Source organism: Lithohypha guttulata, assembly GCF_036872675.1.
Source record: "Lithohypha guttulata strain CCFEE 5908 chromosome Unknown scaffold_6, whole genome shotgun sequence".
NCBI lineage: Eukaryota > Fungi > Ascomycota > Eurotiomycetes > Chaetothyriales > Trichomeriaceae > Lithohypha > Lithohypha guttulata.
Genome location: NW_027042755.1, coordinates 236,323 through 256,451, shown reverse-complemented (window position 1 = coordinate 256,451; position 20,129 = coordinate 236,323). Strand labels below are relative to the sequence as shown.

Here is a 20,129-nt window from a genome sequence, read left to right as displayed (position 1 = left end):
CGAAGGCAAGCTCCATCCATTCGTGGCAGTTCAGTGTCAGTAGCAGCACAAGGAACTTTGTGCGACTCGCCAAGCGACTTCGAGTAGATCCGGTCCGAATCAATACGCCTAGTCTTCGATCACTCCTCAGCCTGGGCACGCTGTCCGATAGTTGTACTTTCGGAGCTGTTACTGGGTTTCTACCTGAAGACAAAGAACTCTCTAAGGGGGATCAAATTTTGTTTCAAATGCTCAATCCTATTGGTATGCCAGAAGTTGAGCGACAACTAGGAGTCACCTCGTGGCGTGGAGGAAATTAGATCAGCATGACAAGCTTTTCTTGGAAAGAGAGGTGAGAGAGTATCTACTAAACTCACGAATACGCTGTTCGTTTAAACTGAGCCGATCACTTATCTTCGGCTGATGACACACTGGGAGATGGTGTCCTGGCACCCGAGCAAACGAGAGGAGATGGTGCCTTGGACATTCATCGAGCTAGGCTCGAGAGAGGCACGTTACAGGTACTTGAGGTTGACGGCTTCAATGCTTACAGTGTGGACTGACGGAGCTCTCCCACCACATCTGGTTGTCCAAAAAGCCATAGACAGGCACTGGGATTGGCCGAATATACCTAGTATCTTGCAGTCGAGTGCACAGGCAGTTTTCGATTAAAGTGGTAGGGAACACTTTGAAGTATATCATAGAAAGGTTCGCATTTAATGAAGAAGCGAGACTGTGTAAACTCCCAAAATGCCTTTCAGGTCGAACATCCAGTTTCTTCTCCAGACGACGACTGAATCCGATATCAAGGTCCTAGCTCGGGATGTAATCAAGAGTTGCGCCAGACTCTCTGCCATACAATAGCCCTTTCAGCAGTAACACTTTGGGTTTGCGCTCGAGTAGTATGACCCACGAACTAGTAGAGATAGCCACCTCGAAGTGATTCAGGCGTCTTTCCCAAACTCAAGATACCCCGTCGAGTGGCGGCAGTCATAGTTACGAACTCCTATTTATGCTCGACAAGGTTCCCTCAGGCCTGCGAGTACGGTTCAACTCAATGTACAGCTCGAACATTTTAGTGCATGGCCAGAAGCGAGATAGCAACCATCTATCTACAACATCTACAGGCAAGCTCGTTCACGCGTAAAGTGGCGTCGCGTCATCTAATCATCGCGCGTCATGAACGTGAACGGACCCACTTCTACAATATGAAGCTGCAGCGTACTCAACGATCAGTCTTGTTTCGTATACGACGAGTGCCTGTGTGTCAGCGCATGGTGTGCTGCTGATAGTATGCATCTGGGACAGGTTTCATCATGTTCCGCAATCCTCGGGAAAATGCTGCCTTGAGCAATACAGAACAAGTCTTGCCTTCGACAGGCCGACCTCCCACGCCTCCATCTGGTCGATCTACCAGTACCCAGTCGCCATTCTTCGCCGATAAGCCAAAGACAGATGTCAGATCAAACTCGAACCCCGTCAGTCGTATGCCAGTACTAGGTACAATACCGCAGACGAAGATCTCGACAGCGAAAAGAAATGCAGCAAAGCAGAATCAGAGCATCTTGAGCTTCTTTGGCAAGGCGGAAAGAAAAGGTTCGTCAGCAGAATCACCTTCGAAAGGTGCAGATCTGTTCTTCGAAGAGACTACTCCACATAAGCAGGAGACGACAAAACAGGAGTCGCAAGGCAGTATCAATTCACCAAGGTGGGATAATTGGTCTCAGGATGAGAGTAGATTCAACGAAATCGAAAGTCCTCTTAAGAGGCGCAGGATTGATCAAGACACCTCGCCAAATAGTCTGATCCATAGTCCTACCATTCAGCCAGTAGGAGACTCGACTCAAGCAAAAGCGGCAGCAGATAAAGAGGATGTACAGCAGAAAAAGCAGTTTAAGCAAAGAGGTGGGTTTATCGATGATTCAGATGATGACGAAGGTAGCATTCCTGGTCTACAGAGGCTCGACGACGTTTCGCAAGAGCAGACCACTGATCAGCTGCAAACTGAGGTAGACCAGGAAACACCACAAGATTCAGGGGTGCCCCAACTGCAGAAACAGCCAAGCTATATTGAAGTGACTGAGGAAACCAAGGTTCCGTTGAAGCCTCCGGACGAAGAAGGAGCCGAGACCCCGGAACGACCGCAATTGAAGAGACAAGGCACGAGCGGGTTCCAGGTTGATGAGTTTGGACCGGAAGACTTTGACGATGAATTCTTCCCAGAAGGTGAAGAGTTCATGGAACGGCAGTACATGGAAGAGCAACTGGCAATGGAGCGGGCTTTCGACGATGACTCGAAGTCTGAAAGTGGGACAGAAGGTGCTACGACGCCAAGGCTACAGGCAGATTCAGACGAGGTCGAGGAGGCAGACGCGGCAGTGGCAGCGTGTCCTATATGCAATGGACTTATGAAGGGCATGTCAGAAACGGAAGCATCTACTCACGTCAATGCATGTCTCGACGGCACTGCCAAACCACTTCCTCAGCCACCCACCACGAATGGCGATTCGACTGGTTCACCCAGCGTAGCTCCGCAACTAGGACAAAAACGTTTCCAACGAGCCGCGATCGCGAGACCAGGTCAGGCAAATCCACTTTCAGTCAATGAAAAAGGCGACAAGCAGTCAGCGTTCAGCCAGCTTATGTCAGGGCACGCTGAGGATCGAGCCTGGGCTGAAGCAGCCGTCAACGAAGCACAATCGCGAGGCAAGCAAGCCTATCAGCGTACTTGCCCGTTTTACAAGATCATGCCTGGTCTGTACATTTGTGTCGATGCATTTCGATACGGCAAGGTGGAGGGCCAGAATGCTTACTTTCTCAGTCACTTTCATAGCGACCACTACATCGGTCTCACCTCTCAGTGGTGTCACGGACCTATCTACGCCAGCAAGGTCACCTGTAACCTCATGGCGCAACAACTTCGGGTGAATCCAAAATGGCTGGTGCCACTCGAGTTTGAGAAAAAGGTCGAAGTCCCAAACACAAAAGGAGTACATGTGACGATGATTCCAGCCAACCACTGCCCTGGCTCATCCCTTTATCTTTTCGAGAAAGTGATAGGAAAGAATAAAGACGGATCTCCTAAGCTCAATCGCATCTTGCATTGTGGTGATTTTCGTGCTTGTCCGGCACACATACACCATCCGCAGCTCAGGCCAGACGTCTTAGATGCTATCTCAGGACAAACGAAGGAGCAAAAGATTGATACATGCTATTTGGACACGACATACCTAACGCCGAAGTACTCCTTCCCAAGCCAATCGGACGTTATTGACGCCTGCGCCCAAATGTGCATTAGTCTTTCGAAAGAGATCGTTGATACGAACGATTCATGGGAACAAGTTAAGCTCGAACGGCAAGGAAGCACGATGAAGAAATTTCTCGAAGCAGGTGTCGAGCAGTCACCACCTCGAATCAAGAAAGAGGCGGACGCAGAGGAAGAAGATGTCAAGCCCAAAAAGCGAGGTCGATTACTCGTCGTCGTAGGCACATACAGCATCGGCAAAGAACGCATCTGTCTCGGTATAGCACGTGCTCTCAATACTAAGATCTACTGCCCACCTCCCAAGATGCGCATATGTCGAGCGCTCGAAGACCAGGAACTCAATAGCCTGCTCACGAGCAACCCCACCGAAGCACAAGTACACATGCAGATGCTAATGGAAATCAGAGCCGAAACACTCCACGACTACCTCGTCGGCTTCCGAAGCCACTTCTCCCGCATAGTCGGCTTCCGACCCACCGGCTGGAGTTACCGACCACCCAGCTCACGAATGACAGACAACCCAGCCGTCAACACCGTTCTGCACTCGGAGAATTGGAAGAGTCGCTTCACGATGAAGGACCTGGTGCCTCAGCGTGGATCGACGAGGGAATCCAACTGCTTCGGCGTACCGTATTCTGAACATAGCAGTTTTCGCGAATTGACGATGTTTTGCTGTGCGTTGAGGATTGGACGGGTCATTCCCACGGTCAATGTGGGCAGTGCGAAAAGTAGGGAGAAGATGAAGGGGTGGATTGAGAGGTGGGATATTGAGAAGAGGAAGAATGGATTGTTTACGGTGCCGGAGGATAATATACAGGAGGGATGGGGGAGTGGAGATGGGAAGTTGAGGTATGGTGTTTGAGTTTTGAGTTGGAGGCTCTTGCCTTTATTGGTATGTATTGGATTTGCAGAGTGGTCAAAGCCATCTGATATGCGCATGCTTTCTGAAAAGTTGAGCATTCCCGAACATACTGTCGTAGTGCCCGTTTCTGAATGGTCGTATTCACTCAAGCAGTTCCTTGCGCCAGGACATCCAGTGATGATCAAAGCCGGTATCGAAGCTGCTCGAATACCTCGGGGTCCTTGGCATGCATTCTTGCAGCACCCAAAATTCTCACTCTAACGCCATCGAAGATGCTCTCAAATTTCGTTGTTTCGGTCTCCCGCGTGCCTATTGTTGAACGTGCTTATATCGACCGACACTGCTCGCTGGATGGTGGTCATGATGCGTACGATCCTCCTCTTGCCGCTAGATTGATTTCTTGCCCATTACTGTCCCGAACTGGGACATAGTGTTGGGGGTGTTCTCCTCTTAGTCTCATGAGCCTGATCGTTTCCTGCAGTCTATGCCGCGTGTCCAAGTATAAAGACACGTTCTTTATGTCGAATGAGTTGTGTTACCAAGTCAAGTCGTAGCTTTTCCCGTTGTTTTCTCCAGTCTATTTCATCCTCAGACTCTTCCCTGTCCTCCACCCTGCTTCGCCAGCCCCGCCTCCCTCCTACACGCATCCTCCAACAGCGACCGATCGACCTCCGAAGCAGGCAAGTGCACGTACCGCACCACAGATCCTCTGATAAAGACGTTCTTGACACTGCTCAAATGAGGATATTTATCCTCGTTGAGCACCTGGATATCATCGAGCTTGATGTTCAGGTATTGGTCAACGGATTTCAGTGTGCCACGTATCGAGATGTCGTTCTTGAGCTCGATGGTTACTGTGTGGTTGACGAGGGTTTTGAAGAAGGAGAAGAAGAGCATGATGATGATGACTTTGACAAGTGGTGAATAGAGGAGCTGGTGTCTAGGGATGCTGGCTCTCGGAATCAACGTCAATCTGGTTACTGCACGGTGAATTGTACTGGTAGTGGTGGTTGTGGAGGCAGGCGGGAGTGAATGTCTGCGGGAAGTCGCGACCCACTTTAAATTTCCTCCGCTCGAGACTTGAACTTTTTGTAGATGCGCTTATGTAGATTTACCACGAAGACATATTGTTTCTACAACAACATTATACGTGCCGGGAAAACAAAATACTTGCACACCATGGCAAAGACGAAAAACAAGCAAGAGTCTGCACACGACACGCCCTCGACCAGTACAAAGGTTGAGTCGAGCAGTTTCGACCCAACATTGGCGGCTCTTTTCGCTTCCAGCTCAGGTCCAGTGACTGTGCCCACGAGACCGACAAGAACTTTACATACAGTGCCAAAGTCTAAGCGGGAAGCTGAGACTGCTCCTGCAGAGGTCCTCGAACAGACAGAAACGAGCAGTAACGAGGACAGCGAAGAGTCTACCGACGATTCTGAAGAAGAAAGCTCAACTACAGAAGTCGAAGTTAAGGTGGAAGAGCCACAAGAGCGACCCAAGAAGCGAAGAAAGCTCGACCAGAACGATGACCTTGAGAGTAAGTATTTAGACAAATTAGCTCGTGAGGAGGAACAGGAACAGAAGCTGCGGAAGAAGTCAAAAACGAAACCCAAAACCGACAAGATCATAGAGGACGGCAATGAAGATGAGGACTCCAGCGACACTGACTTGAACAGCGGACTCGAAGATTTGAGTGATTCTGATGTGGAGGAAGGTGTGAAAATCAAAGATGCAAAAGACTCCATCCCAAAACACGAATCGTTGAGTAGCACAGCTCACGATCTTGAGGCTCAGAAACTCAAGCGTACTGTCTTTCTGGGCAACGTGTCTAACACAGTAATTACATCGAAATCTGACAAGAAAGCACTTGTCCTACACCTTCGTTCCGGTATAGATACCAAACACCACGAGAAGATTGAAAGTATACGCTTCCGATCCACGGCGTTCGTGCAAGATGCTGGACCAAAAAGAGCCGCATATGCCAAGAAAGAGCTTATGGATGAGACAATGAAAAGCACAAACGCTTACGTGGTTGCGAGCTCAGAAGCTGCTGCGCGGAAACTAGCTGCTCGATTGAATGGGACTGTGGTACTGAATCGTCATTTGAGAGTGGACAACCTTGGTGCTCCAAGCAAGATCGACAATAAGCGCTGTGTCTTTGTGGGCAACCTGTCATTTGTGGATGAAGATATTGCGAAGGAGGAGGATGCCAACGGAGAGACGAACAAGCGCAAGCGCTCCAGAGAACCGGCCGATGCTGAAGAGGGTCTTTGGCAAACCTTCGGAAAGGTTGGCAAGGTGGAAAGTGTCAGAGTCGTCAGGGACAAGGAGACACGAATAAGTAAGGGTTTTGCTTACGTCCAATTTCAGGACGAGAATGCAGTCGAGGCTGCCCTTCTGATGGATGGCAAAAAGTTCCCGCCTATGTTGCCAAGGACATTAAGGGTGATGAGGGCGAAGAAAGACGTTCGGAAGATCAGGAGCGAGACTAGACAACCCGCTATAAGGCGTGAGAACGGTATGGACAAGGGCAGATCTCAGAAACCGGGCCTCTCATCGCGTGAGAAGACAAACGGGAGTGGTGGCAAGGTCATCCTCGAGGGTCATAGAGCCAGCAGCAGTCATGCACTACCCAAGGGTCTGAAGAAGATGAAGAAGAGGCCCGCTGTGAAGCCAGACAACAGAGGTTCGAGGCGCGCTGCAGCGTTCAGAGCTGGAGGCGGTAAGAAGAAGCGTGACATTTCCACGTAACATACATAGTGAGCTGAACAAGTCAAACTTCTCCAAGCCTTTTCGCAACCAGTACACCTGGATGAAGTAGTACATAATAATATGCGACGTAGCTCATGGTACTCGAGTAAACGTCGGTCCTGGTCTCATACAGCCAGGCTTCGGCGAAGTTGCCCTTTCGATGAACACCTCACTGTCGCGTGGCCATATCTGAAACCACGAATCTTCGAGTTCGCATCACTCCGAGAATCCATCACATTTGCTTCTGGGTACCTCGAGCGGCAGACCTGTGTATCGTTGTGATATGGCGATGTGCTGATCTGATTGAACAAACATTGTTGGAAGTTTGCTGTTTACAATGGCAACCAAACGGAAACGGTATCACCATCATAGAGGAACTCCTCAGGATGAACCCTCCTCTGACCATAAGAAACGACGTCGGCTTTCTGATGATGCTATCGGGTACGACGAAAACTCACGAAAGACTCATCATCATAGTCGAGGCAAAAGGGACGAAATGGACGAAGACGGCTGGACCAAAGTTTCATCAAAAAGCTCCAAACGTGACAAATCGAACAAGCAACATGAAAGAGACCTGGAAGACTACCCTCGTTTGCGCATGCACCAGAACTATCAGGGCGAGATCAAATTGAAGGATCTTCGCGACCTAGCTTTGTATTTACTAGCTGATGAGGCAGCTCCCAAATGGCTTGCAGTGGCTAATTCGAGGCGCGTAAAAAAGGTTGTGGTCGTTATGCTTCCAGGCATGGACGAGGCACTTTTACGACAGATCGAAAAATTAGCGCATGTCAGTAAGGACCTTGGAACCACGAATGGAACTCATGGTCAGACTGAGGTTAATCCGAGCACGAAAACCGAGGACGTTGAGCAGTTGAAGACAGATGTGGCTCAAAACGATGAGAGTCAGGATGAGCCGCGTGACAAAGCCGCATCGTATTCTTGGTTGTTCGACAATATACTGCAGGTTAGAGGGCCTGGCGATGCGAAAACGTCAAAGGTGCATTCGCCTCTGCAGGCCATGCTGCTTTCTCAAGGTTCAGATAAGAGCCAACAGAACAACAACCGCGGCCATGCTGCAGAGCGAACCGCTCTAGCGGATTTCATACATTCGGCAGACGAACTGCGAGAAGCAGAATTCCCGATCCACCCAGCTGCGTTCACCTCTAAGCTGGATGCAGAGCTCGAAGCCAATCGACGCGAAAGGACAGGTCAATCAACGAAAGCCGGTTGGGTCGATAGCAACGTTTCCGTATCGCAGGTGCAGCTCGATGCGACGGCAAGTGATCAAACCTCGCAAGGACTCAATATATATTCCGTTGACTGTGAAATGGTGCAGACCTGTGATGACGCAACGTCACTTGCTCGTGTATCGATTGTGTCCTACCCAGACGGCAAGACTATCATTGACAAATACGTCAAACCGGCTCAGCCAATCACGAATTACTTCACCCAGTTTTCAGGCATCACTCCAGAAATTCTTGAGAACGTCACGACTACACTACAGGACGTCCAGAAGGAGATTCTCGAGTTGCTTACACCAGCAAGCGTCTTGCTTGGCCATTCTCTGGATTCTGATCTTAACGCTTTAAAGCTTACTCATCCATTCCTTGTCGACACCTCCATTATCTATCCTCATCCAAGAGGTCTTCCATTACGGTCATCCCTGAAATACCTGGCCAACAAATACCTTAAACGAGAAATACAGACAGGTGGTGCTAACGGCCATAACTCGGTCGAAGATGCACAAGCTGTCCTCGATCTCGTCAAGCTCAAATGTGAGAAAGGACCAAAATGGGGTACAATTGAGGCAAACGGTGAACCAGTATTCAGACGTCTCAAGCGCAATGGCAGAACGAGTGCAATGGTCGAGTATGGAACGCCTGAACGAGGTTATGGTAAAGATGCTACATACACAATCGGTTGTCAAAACGATGACGAGGTGGTTCAAGGTGTAGTACGAGCTGTCAAAGGCGACAATTTTTACGACTTTGAGATTCCTGCTGGAGGTGTTGACTTTGTTTGGGGTCGGTTGAGAGCTCTGGAATTCGTTCGAGGTTGGGTTAGTGGCGCATCCGTTCTACCTCGTGACGTCAAGAAGGATGATACCGGCTTACCAACTGAGTCTGGTAACCTTGCACAGGAAGAGAAGCACCAACTCGATGCTTTGGCCGTCCAAACACTCGAACGACTTCAAAGGATACACGAGGCACTTCCTGCAAAATCCCTGTTAATGGTATGTAGTGGAACCTCGGACGTTCGACCCGTAATACAACTACAAGCCCAACAGCAACAATACAGGAAGGAGTTTAAGGTCAAAAAGTGGGACGAGCTTACTATCAAATGGACCGACACCGAAGAGCAAGCATTGAGGAGAGCCTGTGAGGCAGCAAGAGCTGGATGGGGTGTTTGTACAATCAAATGAGGGACCCAATACAATGATTGAACTGCCAATGCGCGGACTGCAGAGGACATACCAGGTAAGTAAATTTTTGAGCTACTTGCAGCCTAGTAGCGTGGCAGTCACTGCGAGCATGAGTCGACCAAGCTCACTCAGCTCTTGTGAATCTGCCCAAGCATAGGTCACCTCGATTGTTCGTTACCTCGTCACATCTATACCTCATGAGCCTCATGTTCCTGTGATCATGCTTAGTCGCAATGCACTACTCCATCGCTGTGTGTGTGGCAGTTCTAGATCGGTAAGTCAGTATAAGATTTCTCGCTGGAAAACGCGGGAACTTACAGCTGGTGCGCTGGATGTCTGAGACGCTACCTGCGAAGCAGATGGTGATGCACTTGTGGCAGCTGGGACCGCCGGTACGGATGATGCTGACGATGCAGCACTTGCGCTTGGAGTTGCGCTCGTGCTCGACTGTGCCTGAGCTGGTGCAGCTGATTCAGAACCTGTGCATCCTCTACCTGGCACCGCGATGTCGTATGCATACGCGTCAAGCGCAAAATACTGCAACACATCACTGTCATGGGTATTGGTGGTACTGCCGTTGGTCGCAAAGGTAAGTGCGTCCTCGTATGTTTCAATCCAATGTTCAATATAGCCGCCGCCAACAGCAGGTATGTGATACAACCGATGCATGAGGTCAGAAGCCCAGAAGGTGTTTGTCGGGCTGTCCGCAACAGTGTATCCCAATCCACACATTGAGCTCAGCCATCTTCGACGTTGGTAGCTTAGGTCACAGATCACAGTCTCGCTGGTGGCATTCGAGCCTCGCCAATGGCCGGCCCAACCTAGACAATGGAATTAGTTTTTGTTGTCAACTTTTGCAGTGAAGACTACTTACCAGCTTGTTGACAATTGCCGTCAGGGTTATCGCATCTGAACAATACGCCACTTTTGTCTCCGTTGACAATGATGTCCAGGGCTCCTATGACTTCATATGGAGGCAACTCCCCGAAGTACTTCTGGTAGAGCTCCGAGCTGTTACCCCAACGAAGGACGTGCTGCTTTGCGTGGTCGGCAAGCAGGATAGTCTCGTTCAAACCAGCTGCAATTTGAGCTCGTTGGGTGGCATTACATGAGGAATGGATTGGGTAGGCCGAGACTGCGCCAGCATCCCATGCTGACATCTCCTGCTGGAAAGGTGCTGCTTGTCGTGTATCGAGCTGAGTCGGGGTTGGTATGGTAAGTGCAGGCACAGCTGCCGCAAGAAGAAGTGCCTTGTACATGGCTGGAAGTCTGATGAGCCTGATTTCGACGGAAGATAGAGAAATGCGACTACCTAAATGGGGAGATAGGACTCTGGAGGAGAAGGAAAGATGCAATCGCAAACTCAACGGGCATTATATACCAGGTCCAGGACAATTGTGTTCACTCGTCTATCGGCTATTCATCAATGCCAAGGAGGTACACCTGAGCTATTCAAAGACTTCCGCAAGGTTTTTTCACTACAGCAAGGAAGAAACTTCTCAACGACTTCAGCAACGTGCCTCAATTGCCGATTCATGCACGACCGCTCTATTCCGACGATGCTCTTCTGTACCGTGCCAAGCATCAAAAATGAGGACAACTGCATCGGTGCATTCGAGGCTCAGGACATGTGGGAGACGAGGCTGGCAATTCACCTGTAGTGGTCAAAGCTAATCAAAGCGGATCCTAGTGGTACGTTCAAAAGAGCTTCACTTGACGTGGAGTATCCACTGCCCGCTCCTCTTTGCCCAGCATCAGAGTGAGGACCTTAGCCTTGGCATACATACCTGTTACAATGTCGAATCGACAGATTCTAACTGTAGAGGAAGCTCATAACGATTGTCCGCGTGCAAGTCCTGCGGGTCCTCATCGTCTGTTCTCTGGCGACTGCCGCGATACCAGATCGGACAAGGCGCAGGGCTTGCACTTTCCACATCGGCGTCAAAGTCTGGAGCAGAGATGAAATCTTCCTGCACTGCATTGAGTTTTCCCGTAGAGACTTACTAGCCATGGTCACTCCTGGAACTCCTCCTCCTCCGTCTGTAGTAGGCCGTAGTCTTTAGAAACCATAGTGGCAATATCTGAAGCCATCCGCCTGTTCTTGTTGTTCTTTCTGGTCTCTCTCGTCTCGCTCCTCCTAATCCAGAAACCGACGCTTTGATTTACCTGCACCCAAAGGCCAAAATGCGCCAAACTATCGTTGTCGCCGTATTCGTAGAAGGCGTGAGGATGAGTCTTCTCGGGCGACAGATTGACGAAGGCTGTAACATCCTTTGCAGATCGCAATGCAGTTCCGAATCGATCCATGTAGAATTTGTCAATCCGTATATCCATGCCACGATAAAGCACAAATTTCTTGCCAGAATCATCGCGGCTAGAAAGTTTAGCAACTACTCCAGTAGTAACTAATCCCCTGAGCTTATCCCGCCGCTGTCGATTCTCCTTGGTAACCATGTGCTTCGTTGGCTTCACGATTCCTGCAACAGTCGTTGCAGTTGGTAGAGTAGGAGGCAGAGCAGGCACTGCACTAGCCGGAATCACCAATGGTGATTGAGCATTCGCTCTAATGGCTTGCGTCGAACTCGCCTTGGTCTTTTCGAGTGGATGTAGCGCGTATAAAGCGCATCCAGAAGAGACATCCTTGAAGTGGGCATACTTGAATCCCGGATCTCGATTTAGGCCAATACACGGTTCGTGTACTCCATTAATACACATAGGAACCCCACAACCTTTCAAAGTCTTGTAGAAAGCGTCGTCTTCGTAAAGGCCATTCACGCTGATCATGACACCTTCGTTGACAACGATCTCAGGGATGTACGAAGATTCATTCATGCCGCGAGGATATGTCGCGAAATAGTAGAAGTCATTCTGGGTATCTGGCAATTCGAGCATCGCGTAATGTAAGCTGCTGTGGCTCTGACGCCAATGAGGGTTATCATGGTTATCGAACACACGATAATCGAATCCATCCAGGCATGCTGTCATGCCACCATATGCTTTCTCGTGTACCGGAAGCATGCCATCCAGCCCACGAAGTTGTTTGACGTCTAGAACGTCAATGTAGAGTCCCTAACTCTTGTTGCCACGATAGATACGCGGGAGTCTGTTGTCCTGCATACAAGAAGTCACGAAGTCCCAGGCATGGGGCACCCATCGCCGGATAAGTGATTCTCCTAGTAATTCCAATGGGTTTGTATTTGGCGTTTCTTTGCTTAATGCCTCGTACTCTGCCAGAAGCTGTCTCAGCTCAGGCACCAGCTGTGGCATCCACGAAGGCTGCTCCTGGATAAGGCGGAGCACATTGACCACCATCGAAAGCGCGCCAGGAGGTAGAGGTTCATCATGGTCGACAACAAGGATCTGTGGACCCATAGGATATTCTAGTCTTTTCGTGCTCCGCTGTGATCGGGAGCCGGATTTCGATGTTGATATCACTATCAGAACAATTAGTAAAAGAGTCAGTCAAACTGGCCGGGTGAATTCTTGCCTTCTGCAGCTATTTGTACTTGCTGCATACCACCACCATTTTCCTTCATCACAAACGTCGTGCCAGCAAGATCTGCTTGTAGCCGTTGACGTTTGTCTCGCCATCTTTCACCACTATTCTCATCACTCTCAGCATTATTGACGGGTTCACCTGAACGCCTGGCTGTATCAACCGAAGCAGTAGCAGCTCGCTTGAATGGCCGAGCTCCAAAGAACTGAAAGAGATTTGGTTGTGAATTGGCCATTGCCGTTCACTGCAATGAGGATGCGAGCAAGTATGCTTTCAGGTCGATTTGCCGTGATGACCTTGCTATGGACGACAGCAGTGGCACAGACAACCTTGACGGGATGCCATATAGACGGCTCCATCTCATATTGCTTCGATTCCCTGGGTACCGTAACGGCAGTAGCGACACTATCAGCACCAGCCTCGACAAGCACAACCCTGGCGTCGGTTTCGGCAAGCACTACCACAGCAGCACAGACAACAGCAGTGACAGATTGCCATCTACGTGGCACGGACGTGTTCTGTTTGGATGGTGGGGGTGATGAGGTTTCAGTCGCACTGACTGGCACACTCACTGGCAGTGTACTACCAGCGCAGTACACAGACTGTCACGCTCATGGTATCGAGCAATACTGCGTTGATCCGCAAGGCAACGATGTCGCCATCATTTCGTCCAGTGAAGCTGATTATAATCACGCAGACGATGAAGAGAGCGCTGAGGCTTCCGATGGTGAGATGGATTGTCACTTTCACGCCGGCGTTGAGTAAGCTAAGGTCACAATATGCTCACAACCAAGCTAATGAATCACTTAGACATTGCGTGGATGCAGGGGGGTCTGAGGGATCTTCTGAAGCCAGTGCCACCTGCGATGCTGCACCCTCTCGCGACTATAACATCGGCTTACGAATTGGGAGCATCTTCATCATTCTCGCGACGTCGAGTTTGGCAGTATTCTTTCCCCTATCTCTGCACAAACTTCCATTCGGCAAAATTAACTTCGTTCTCTTCACTATCGTTAAGCAGTTCGGCACAGGTATTATCATCTCGACAGCCTTTGTCCACCTTTACACTCATGCCAATCTTATGTTTACCAATGACTGTCTGGCTGGGATCAATTACGAAGCCACAACTTCTGCAGTCGTCATGGCAGGTCTCTTCGTGGCTTTCCTTGTCGAGTATGTTAGTCATCGCTTCGTCCGCACTAGAAGCCCGAAAAGGACAGACGACGAGACCAACATTAATAACAGCGGTGGTAGCCAGGGAGGGTCGATAAGTGGCACAGACAGTAAGCAGGTCCGACGAACCACAGCAGCCAGCACTACGCTACAGAACATATCTCACTCGCATGCTCCGGCAGATTTCGACCCTAACACAACGCTAGCAGTATTGGTGATGGAAGCAGGAATACTCTTTCACAGCGTTCTGATCGGCCTCACGCTTGTCGTTGCACCGGATTCAAGTGGTAACACATCTGGTTATTACAATACTCTTCTAGCAGTCATCGTCTTCCACCAGTTCTTCGAGGGTCTAGCACTAGGCGCACGGATCGCACTTCTTCAGAACCAGAACATGCGATGGGGAATCCGGAGCAAGCTGTTGATGGCCCTCGCATTCGCGCTCATTACACCGCTAGGCATGGCGATCGGCATAGGTGTCTTGAACCAGTTTAATGGCAATGATCAGAGCACAATCTTGACGATTGCGGTGCTTGACGCCTTGAGTGCGGGTGTGCTCCTTTGGGTAGGTGTGGTCGATATGTGGGCAAGAGATTGGGCTTTCAGTGGTGGAGAAATGGTCGATGCCGGCGTTGGCAAGGTTTTTGTGGGGATGTCGAGTTTGATAGTAGGAATGATTTTGATGAGTGTTCTGGGGAAATGGGCATAAGCTAGGTGCTGGGGGAGGATAGTAGTTGGTAGACTGAATCAGTCGCACTAAGTGCATAAACCGTTACCGGTGGTGTGGTGTGTCGTGGTGTGCGTAGATGTGGATTAAGTCTTGGAAGTACAACTTTGAGCTTCGGAGCCGGTACCTCAGGCCTCACTACGTACTCAGTCCAAGTGCCCGCTCTATCCTCCTCAATCCTTCATTAAGATTCAGCTGATCCTGACTATACACAATCCTAAACCAACCAGGCTTCTCACTACCAAAAGCTGTTCCAGCAGCAAGGAAAATCTTCTGATCAATCAACGCAGCCATGGTGCGCTCATCGACCTTACTCGCGTCGACAGTAACAGTAGCGTCCGATGTCGCGGGTGGATCTTGTGGGACTTGTACCTCCTCCTCTTTCGTGGAATCTTGCCCTGCGCTTCTAATCCTCTGCTGGTTAGCTAAGTAGACATCACCAAGGTTAAACCACAGGAAGAACGCCGCGTTAACACCCTTTGCATATTCGATGCTGTGTTTCGTAGCCCAGGCTGTAACTAGCTCGTAATTTGCTTTTAATCTCTTTTGGTTCTTGGTGATATACCAGTCTACGAACCTGTCATCTGAGAGGATTGTTGCGGTAATTGATTCTGCTAGGGAAGAGGCATATGAGTGGATTGATAGGGGTATGAGTGCCTTGAGGAGTTCGGGGTTATGTTGGGAGACGATACAGCCAATGCGTAGACCGTTTGCGCCGAAGTCTTTAGATATGCCGTAGAGGAGATGTGTTAATGACGGATTTATTAGGCCTTCGGTGGGGATGGAGGAAAGGGAGGTGAAGGGTATTACTGATGGGTCGGATGGGTCGGTGCTGCGGAAGACGGACATGGCGTATATCTCGTCGCTGATGAGGTGGACCTCGTACTTTTGACAGAGCTTCATTAGCTCGATGATGAAGTCTCGAGGGTAACAGCGGCCTAGGGGGTTGTGTGGATTGCAGAGCATAATTGCAGCGACTCTCTGGTTGTTTGCTTGGCAGGACTTGATGGCTGCTTCATATGCTGCGATTGCACCTAGAGATAGAGGATCGACATCGTGAAATGAGATCCGGACGACTTCAGTTCCAGGCCGAAGCTGCATGTCGTCGATGAAGGCGACGTAATGAGGCTGTCCTAACAGGATTGCATCTCCTGGATTAGCCAAGACGTTGCTTAAATGCTCTATTGCGCTTGTGACACCATTGGTGATGCATATATGGGACGGCTCAATCTGTACAGTAGCTGAAAATTTGCGTGTCAGAAATCGGGCCATTGCTTGCTGTAGTCTCTTAGAACCCATGCCACCATCACCATATGTCAGTCCATTTTTCGGTACTTTGGTATTCTCGTGTATAAACTTGGTAAGCTCCTCGTGCATCAAGCTGTTCTCTGCTACACCAAGGCTCACATATCCGCCAGGGTTTGTTTCAGGATCCCAAAGGTCTCTTATTATCTTCCAGATGAGCAAATCTCCAGACATGTCTGCCCACTCTTGTCCACGTTTGGAGAGTGCCATTATTGGTTTGCAGTTTTTGCAGTTTCAAATTTTGCTGGGGTTTTTCTTTTTCCAGATATTCACAATACTTTCACCCCGCCAGTAAATTAGTTGCGCTATTGTCAGTATCAAATGAAGTGCTGAATGTGACGATATGTATCCTGCCCTCCACGAGCGGCCCACATTGACTGGGACCGAAATCGGAAAGTCACGCGTCGCGCCTTTTTACAGAAAAGGAAAGCAATGATGTAGGAACGAAGTTGCTCAGCTTATTTGACGTGATTGATCAGGCAGGTAACACCGAATCATTTCGAGACTGACAAGCAGTCGTGCAGAACAGACATCTTTCGGCGACTCGCATTGAAACAACTCTTCGTGTGGGTTATGCTGATAAGAATTAGTATGGAAATTCAGCGCATGATGAAGCTGGACAAAACAAGAAGAGAATAGAAGTCAGCAAATACCGACAACACTAGGAAGTGCTTCGAGTGCTTGGAATGCTTATATTCGCTCTAGGCAAACGCTCCCACGATAGCCATCAATAGTCCGCCACACGCCACGGCGAGATTCGCTTCGATACGTCTTTTGCCTTTCAAGGCCTTGTAACTGGAGTCTGTTAGAAAGTCTTCGGCCACGAGCTGTACAAGTCCAGCGAACAGAAGGAGACCGCTGCTGATAGCGTTAGTGATGCCGACAGTAAGCAATCCTGCCTCAGAGTTAGGGTCGTATAGTCGATGTAGTACCAGGCCCAAAATCTGTCCAATCGGTGTGGTGGTTCCATATGCAAAACACATTATCCAGGGTTTGGGTGATCGAGCATCAAAAAGTGCTGGAATCAGGTTGGCAATTCTAGCGCCAAGAGCGAATCCTTCAAAAGTCTGATGGAAGCATATTGCAATGAGTAGTACTACAAATGCGGTACCTGTGGCTACTGAGACTGCCATACCAATAAAAATGCTGTGGAAGAGAATGCCAGCTTCGAGAAGCAGACACTGTAGCAACATTTTCTGAGGGTCCTGGGTACCGGGAACTGAACTGTGACCCATTGTTGGATGTCTGTTCTGCATGTCAGGCTTGTTCAACATTGCAGACTCATCGGCTGTAGCGTCTAAAGTGTCAAGCCTATCTTCATCGTCGCCATCTCCTTGAAAGCTCTCGGACTGAGCCATGGGTGAGCTCACGTTGGGGCTATCGATCACAGCTCTATTGACCCCAGTCAACGGGATGTGGTCGTTAGCAAAGATTGTAGATCTTTCGTGAGCTCCTTCCCATCGACCTGCAAAGGGGCCATTATGACTGTGTTTTGCTCCCCTCACGGCGAAGAACTGCTCTACACTTACCACGACAAATACAGCAAGCATGGCTACAAAGCCAGGCATTGGTGGGTAGATTTCGTTCCAGAACCTTGGCAGACACGGATCGGTCATGGATATAAAGGCCGTGGGTAACAGGTGAATGAATGCGGTTGCAATGAGGACGCCAGTTCCGAAATGTTTGGAAAGAAAAATGAACCGATGAGGTATCGGCAACGCAGGAAATGTTCGTGCTATAACAGGAAAGGAGCATGCTAGATTTCGTAAGCGAAGAAAGAGAGAGAACAACCAGCATGTCCTACCCAAAGTGCTAATCACGAAGATCACAAACACTGCTATGACATGAGCTGGAACATTGTATGGTCCTTGCCTGCCTGTCGACCCACAGGCGGGTTTGAATGCGACATCGTTCTGTCTTTGCAGCAATGTTGCAGTCCAATCTTGTCCCATGCCTCAGGAACTCAGACCTTGAAGCCAACCGCAAGTCCTTGAAACTGAGGACCTAGCTAGTGGATGTGGATCGAAGGAATGTTGAACAGAACGACGATAGAGGTCAGGACAAGGGTCAGCAGCTGCGGTTGGTCTTGTGAGCGCGACATTTGTGTGTGTGTGTGTGTGTGTGTGAGAGAGAGAGAGAAATAGAGAGGAAATATATAGTACGCAGCAAATGCAATGCAGCGAGCACAAAGATCGATAGTAATTGGAGGTTGTCGGATCGGCCCGGTCGGCGTTGGTGCAGCTGAGCAACAGTGTTATCGACTATTCTGTAAAAATCATTGGCGTTGACGTCTGGATTCTCAAAAGTTCTCCGCCCCATTTTTGTTGAGCAACATATGTTTGATTTCTGAAAATTTAGCTTCAAGTCATCCAATCTGTCATAACCAGTTCACTGGTTAGCACTCCTGATGGTGTAGTTGGTTCATCACGTTGTGAGTCTTCCATAATTGAGCCTTGACACCATAATACTCATACTTCTCCAGCGGCTGTAATTGACTCCTCAACTATTGGAATAGTTGTAACCGAAAGGTCCCTAGTTCGATTCTGGGTCAGGAGAATTTCCTTTTTGCTTTTGCTGTTGAAGGCTGGCTGGTTAATCTCCACTTCCTTTAACAAGTAGAACGTATGCTTGGTCACAATCAACTGAAGCTAACGCAACCTACACAGACTGTGTATACAGTGGTTCACGACAGAGGATGCCATGGCCCTTCTCCTGGCCATCCTATCCTCAAGATGCCTCCTCCTTGACCACCTCTGAAGCTATCAATTCAGCTCGACAACAAGCCCAGACCATCCAGGCCCAAGCGCAAGAGACAGCAACCAGCATCAAAGACAAAGCCTCTGCTGTTACGAATGATGCAAGCACGCGCAGTCGTCTCTTCCATTCCTTCACCCAACCTAGCACCCTCATCTCAACAGCCATCCTAACCACAACCGTCCTCTCGCTCTTCGCTCTCCAACGACGCTACCTCCGCCGCTACCCAACAGCAACATCTCTCCCACAAACCTACATCCTCCCCTCAACCCGCCGCTTCACCCGCTCAATCTTCGGCCACGTGACCTCCGTCGGCGACGCCGACAACTTCCGTCTCTTCCACACCCCCTTCGGCCATCTAGGCCTCTGGGGCATCCTGCGCAAAGTCCCAGAAGACACAAAAGCCCTCAAGAACAACACCATCCATATCCGCCTGGCGGGGATCGACGCGCCGGAACTCGCGCACTTCGGGCGGCCGGCGCAGCTTTACAGTAAAGAGGCGCTGGAGTGGTTGACGAGCTACCTACGAGGACGACGGGTACGGTGTTATGTGCACAAGGCGGATCAATATTCGCGAGTCGTTGCTACGGTCTATATCTGGAAGGGTCTGTTGAGAAGGGATGTAGGGCTGCAGATGCTGCGGGCGGGGTTTGCGACGGTGTATGAGAGTAAGAGTGGAGCTGAGTTTGGTGGGAAGGAGCTGGAGCAGAGGTATAAAGATGCGGAGGAAATGGCGAAGAGGAGGAGGAGAGGTATGTGGAAGGATGGAGAGAAGCTGGAGTCGCCCAGGGAGTATAAGAATAAGTATAGAGAGGGTGGTGAGGGCAAAGGATGAAGAGTTCCTGCTATGTTTGCTGATTATAGCATAAGAAAACAAGCAGGAGCCCGGAGCATACGAGCTCTCTCAGGCTCAGTATCTTTGCATACTGAGGACTGAATGCGCCTTACAGCATGAAGCCGCGACCTGGGACATCGTACCAGCTTTAATGTAGTGCTTTGAGCACTGCAGAACCTGGCCCTTTTTAGCAGCACGTTGATTCATGAACTGGGAAAGACGGAAATTGCAAAGCCCAGCGAAGTACATGTTTTCATTTGCTTGTAGAGAACGCAGTCCTGGAACGTCAGAGCTACTGCACAAATTACAAGCAACAAAAGATGGGCCGCGCCAGTGAAGAGACCGGCAGTGTCTATGATAGAGGAGGAATTGGCTACGTATAGAACGACAGCCAGGTGCTTCTTGTCTGCGCCTTCTCAAGCAATCCGAAGCTTCTGTCAGAGAATGCAGTTGACAGGCTTCCATAGTACTGCTACCATGAGAAGGCGGTCTGGCAGGGTTGCACTAAGCCTTTTCTGACACGTTCCAAAATATCTTTCGATAGTTCTTCCAGATCC

The 20,129-nt window shown here is 49.6% G+C and overlaps 10 protein-coding genes across 10 annotated transcripts; 5 read left to right on the top strand and 5 right to left on the bottom strand.

Annotated features, from left to right (window-relative positions):
* Positions 1–1,295: 1,295 nt before the first annotated feature.
* Positions 1,296–4,174, top strand: pso2 (DNA cross-link repair protein PSO2/SNM1; the record flags this gene model as incomplete). Its single annotated transcript, XM_064901841.1, has 2 exons — positions 1,296–4,093; positions 4,156–4,174. The coding sequence occupies 2 exons, from the start codon at positions 1,296–1,298 to the stop codon at positions 4,172–4,174; spliced, it is 2,817 nt and encodes a 938-aa protein (XP_064751520.1).
* Positions 4,175–4,694: 520 nt separating this feature from the next.
* LSM2 (U6 snRNA-associated Sm-like protein LSm2) lies at positions 4,695–5,003 on the bottom strand (the record flags this gene model as incomplete). Its single annotated transcript, XM_064901840.1, has 2 exons — positions 4,695–4,743; positions 4,801–5,003. The coding sequence occupies 2 exons, from the start codon at positions 5,001–5,003 to the stop codon at positions 4,695–4,697; spliced, it is 252 nt and encodes an 83-aa protein (XP_064751519.1).
* Positions 5,004–5,285: 282 nt separating this feature from the next.
* On the top strand, positions 5,286–6,860 carry NOP12 (Nucleolar protein 12; the record flags this gene model as incomplete). Its single annotated transcript, XM_064901839.1, has 1 exon — positions 5,286–6,860. The coding sequence occupies one exon, from the start codon at positions 5,286–5,288 to the stop codon at positions 6,858–6,860; it is 1,575 nt and encodes a 524-aa protein (XP_064751518.1).
* Positions 6,861–7,197: 337 nt separating this feature from the next.
* On the top strand, positions 7,198–9,282 carry LTR64_007520 (uncharacterized protein; the record flags this gene model as incomplete). Its single annotated transcript, XM_064901838.1, has 1 exon — positions 7,198–9,282. One exon carries the CDS (start codon positions 7,198–7,200, stop codon positions 9,280–9,282), a length of 2,085 nt encoding a protein of 694 aa, XP_064751517.1.
* A 188-nt stretch (positions 9,283–9,470) lies between these two features.
* Positions 9,471–10,541, bottom strand: PRA1 (Prenylated Rab acceptor protein 1; the record flags this gene model as incomplete). The annotated part of the gene is made up of 3 exons (XM_064901837.1): positions 9,471–9,494; positions 9,601–10,103; positions 10,157–10,541. 3 exons carry the CDS (start codon positions 10,539–10,541, stop codon positions 9,471–9,473), a joined length of 912 nt encoding a protein of 303 aa, XP_064751516.1.
* Positions 10,542–11,295: 754 nt separating this feature from the next.
* On the bottom strand, positions 11,296–13,013 carry LTR64_007518 (uncharacterized protein; the record flags this gene model as incomplete). The annotated part of the gene is made up of 3 exons (XM_064901836.1): positions 11,296–12,329; positions 12,402–12,716; positions 12,800–13,013. The coding sequence occupies 3 exons, from the start codon at positions 13,011–13,013 to the stop codon at positions 11,296–11,298; spliced, it is 1,563 nt and encodes a 520-aa protein (XP_064751515.1).
* A 378-nt stretch (positions 13,014–13,391) lies between these two features.
* On the top strand, positions 13,392–14,660 carry ZRT1 (high-affinity Zn(2+) transporter zrt1; the record flags this gene model as incomplete). The annotated part of the gene is made up of 2 exons (XM_064901835.1): positions 13,392–13,539; positions 13,606–14,660. 2 exons carry the CDS (start codon positions 13,392–13,394, stop codon positions 14,658–14,660), a joined length of 1,203 nt encoding a protein of 400 aa, XP_064751514.1.
* Positions 14,661–14,816: 156 nt separating this feature from the next.
* LTR64_007516 (uncharacterized protein) lies at positions 14,817–16,193 on the bottom strand (the record flags this gene model as incomplete). The annotated part of the gene is made up of 1 exon (XM_064901834.1): positions 14,817–16,193. One exon carries the CDS (start codon positions 16,191–16,193, stop codon positions 14,817–14,819), a length of 1,377 nt encoding a protein of 458 aa, XP_064751513.1.
* A 491-nt stretch (positions 16,194–16,684) lies between these two features.
* On the bottom strand, positions 16,685–17,533 carry LTR64_007515 (uncharacterized protein; the record flags this gene model as incomplete). Its single annotated transcript, XM_064901833.1, is given in 2 exon segments — positions 16,685–17,497; positions 17,513–17,533. 2 exon segments carry the CDS (start codon positions 17,531–17,533, stop codon positions 16,685–16,687), a joined length of 834 nt encoding a protein of 277 aa, XP_064751512.1.
* Positions 17,534–18,678: 1,145 nt separating this feature from the next.
* lcl3 (putative endonuclease lcl3) lies at positions 18,679–19,572 on the top strand (the record flags this gene model as incomplete). The annotated part of the gene is made up of 1 exon (XM_064901832.1): positions 18,679–19,572. The coding sequence occupies one exon, from the start codon at positions 18,679–18,681 to the stop codon at positions 19,570–19,572; it is 894 nt and encodes a 297-aa protein (XP_064751511.1).
* Between the last annotated feature and the right edge of the window lie 557 nt (positions 19,573–20,129).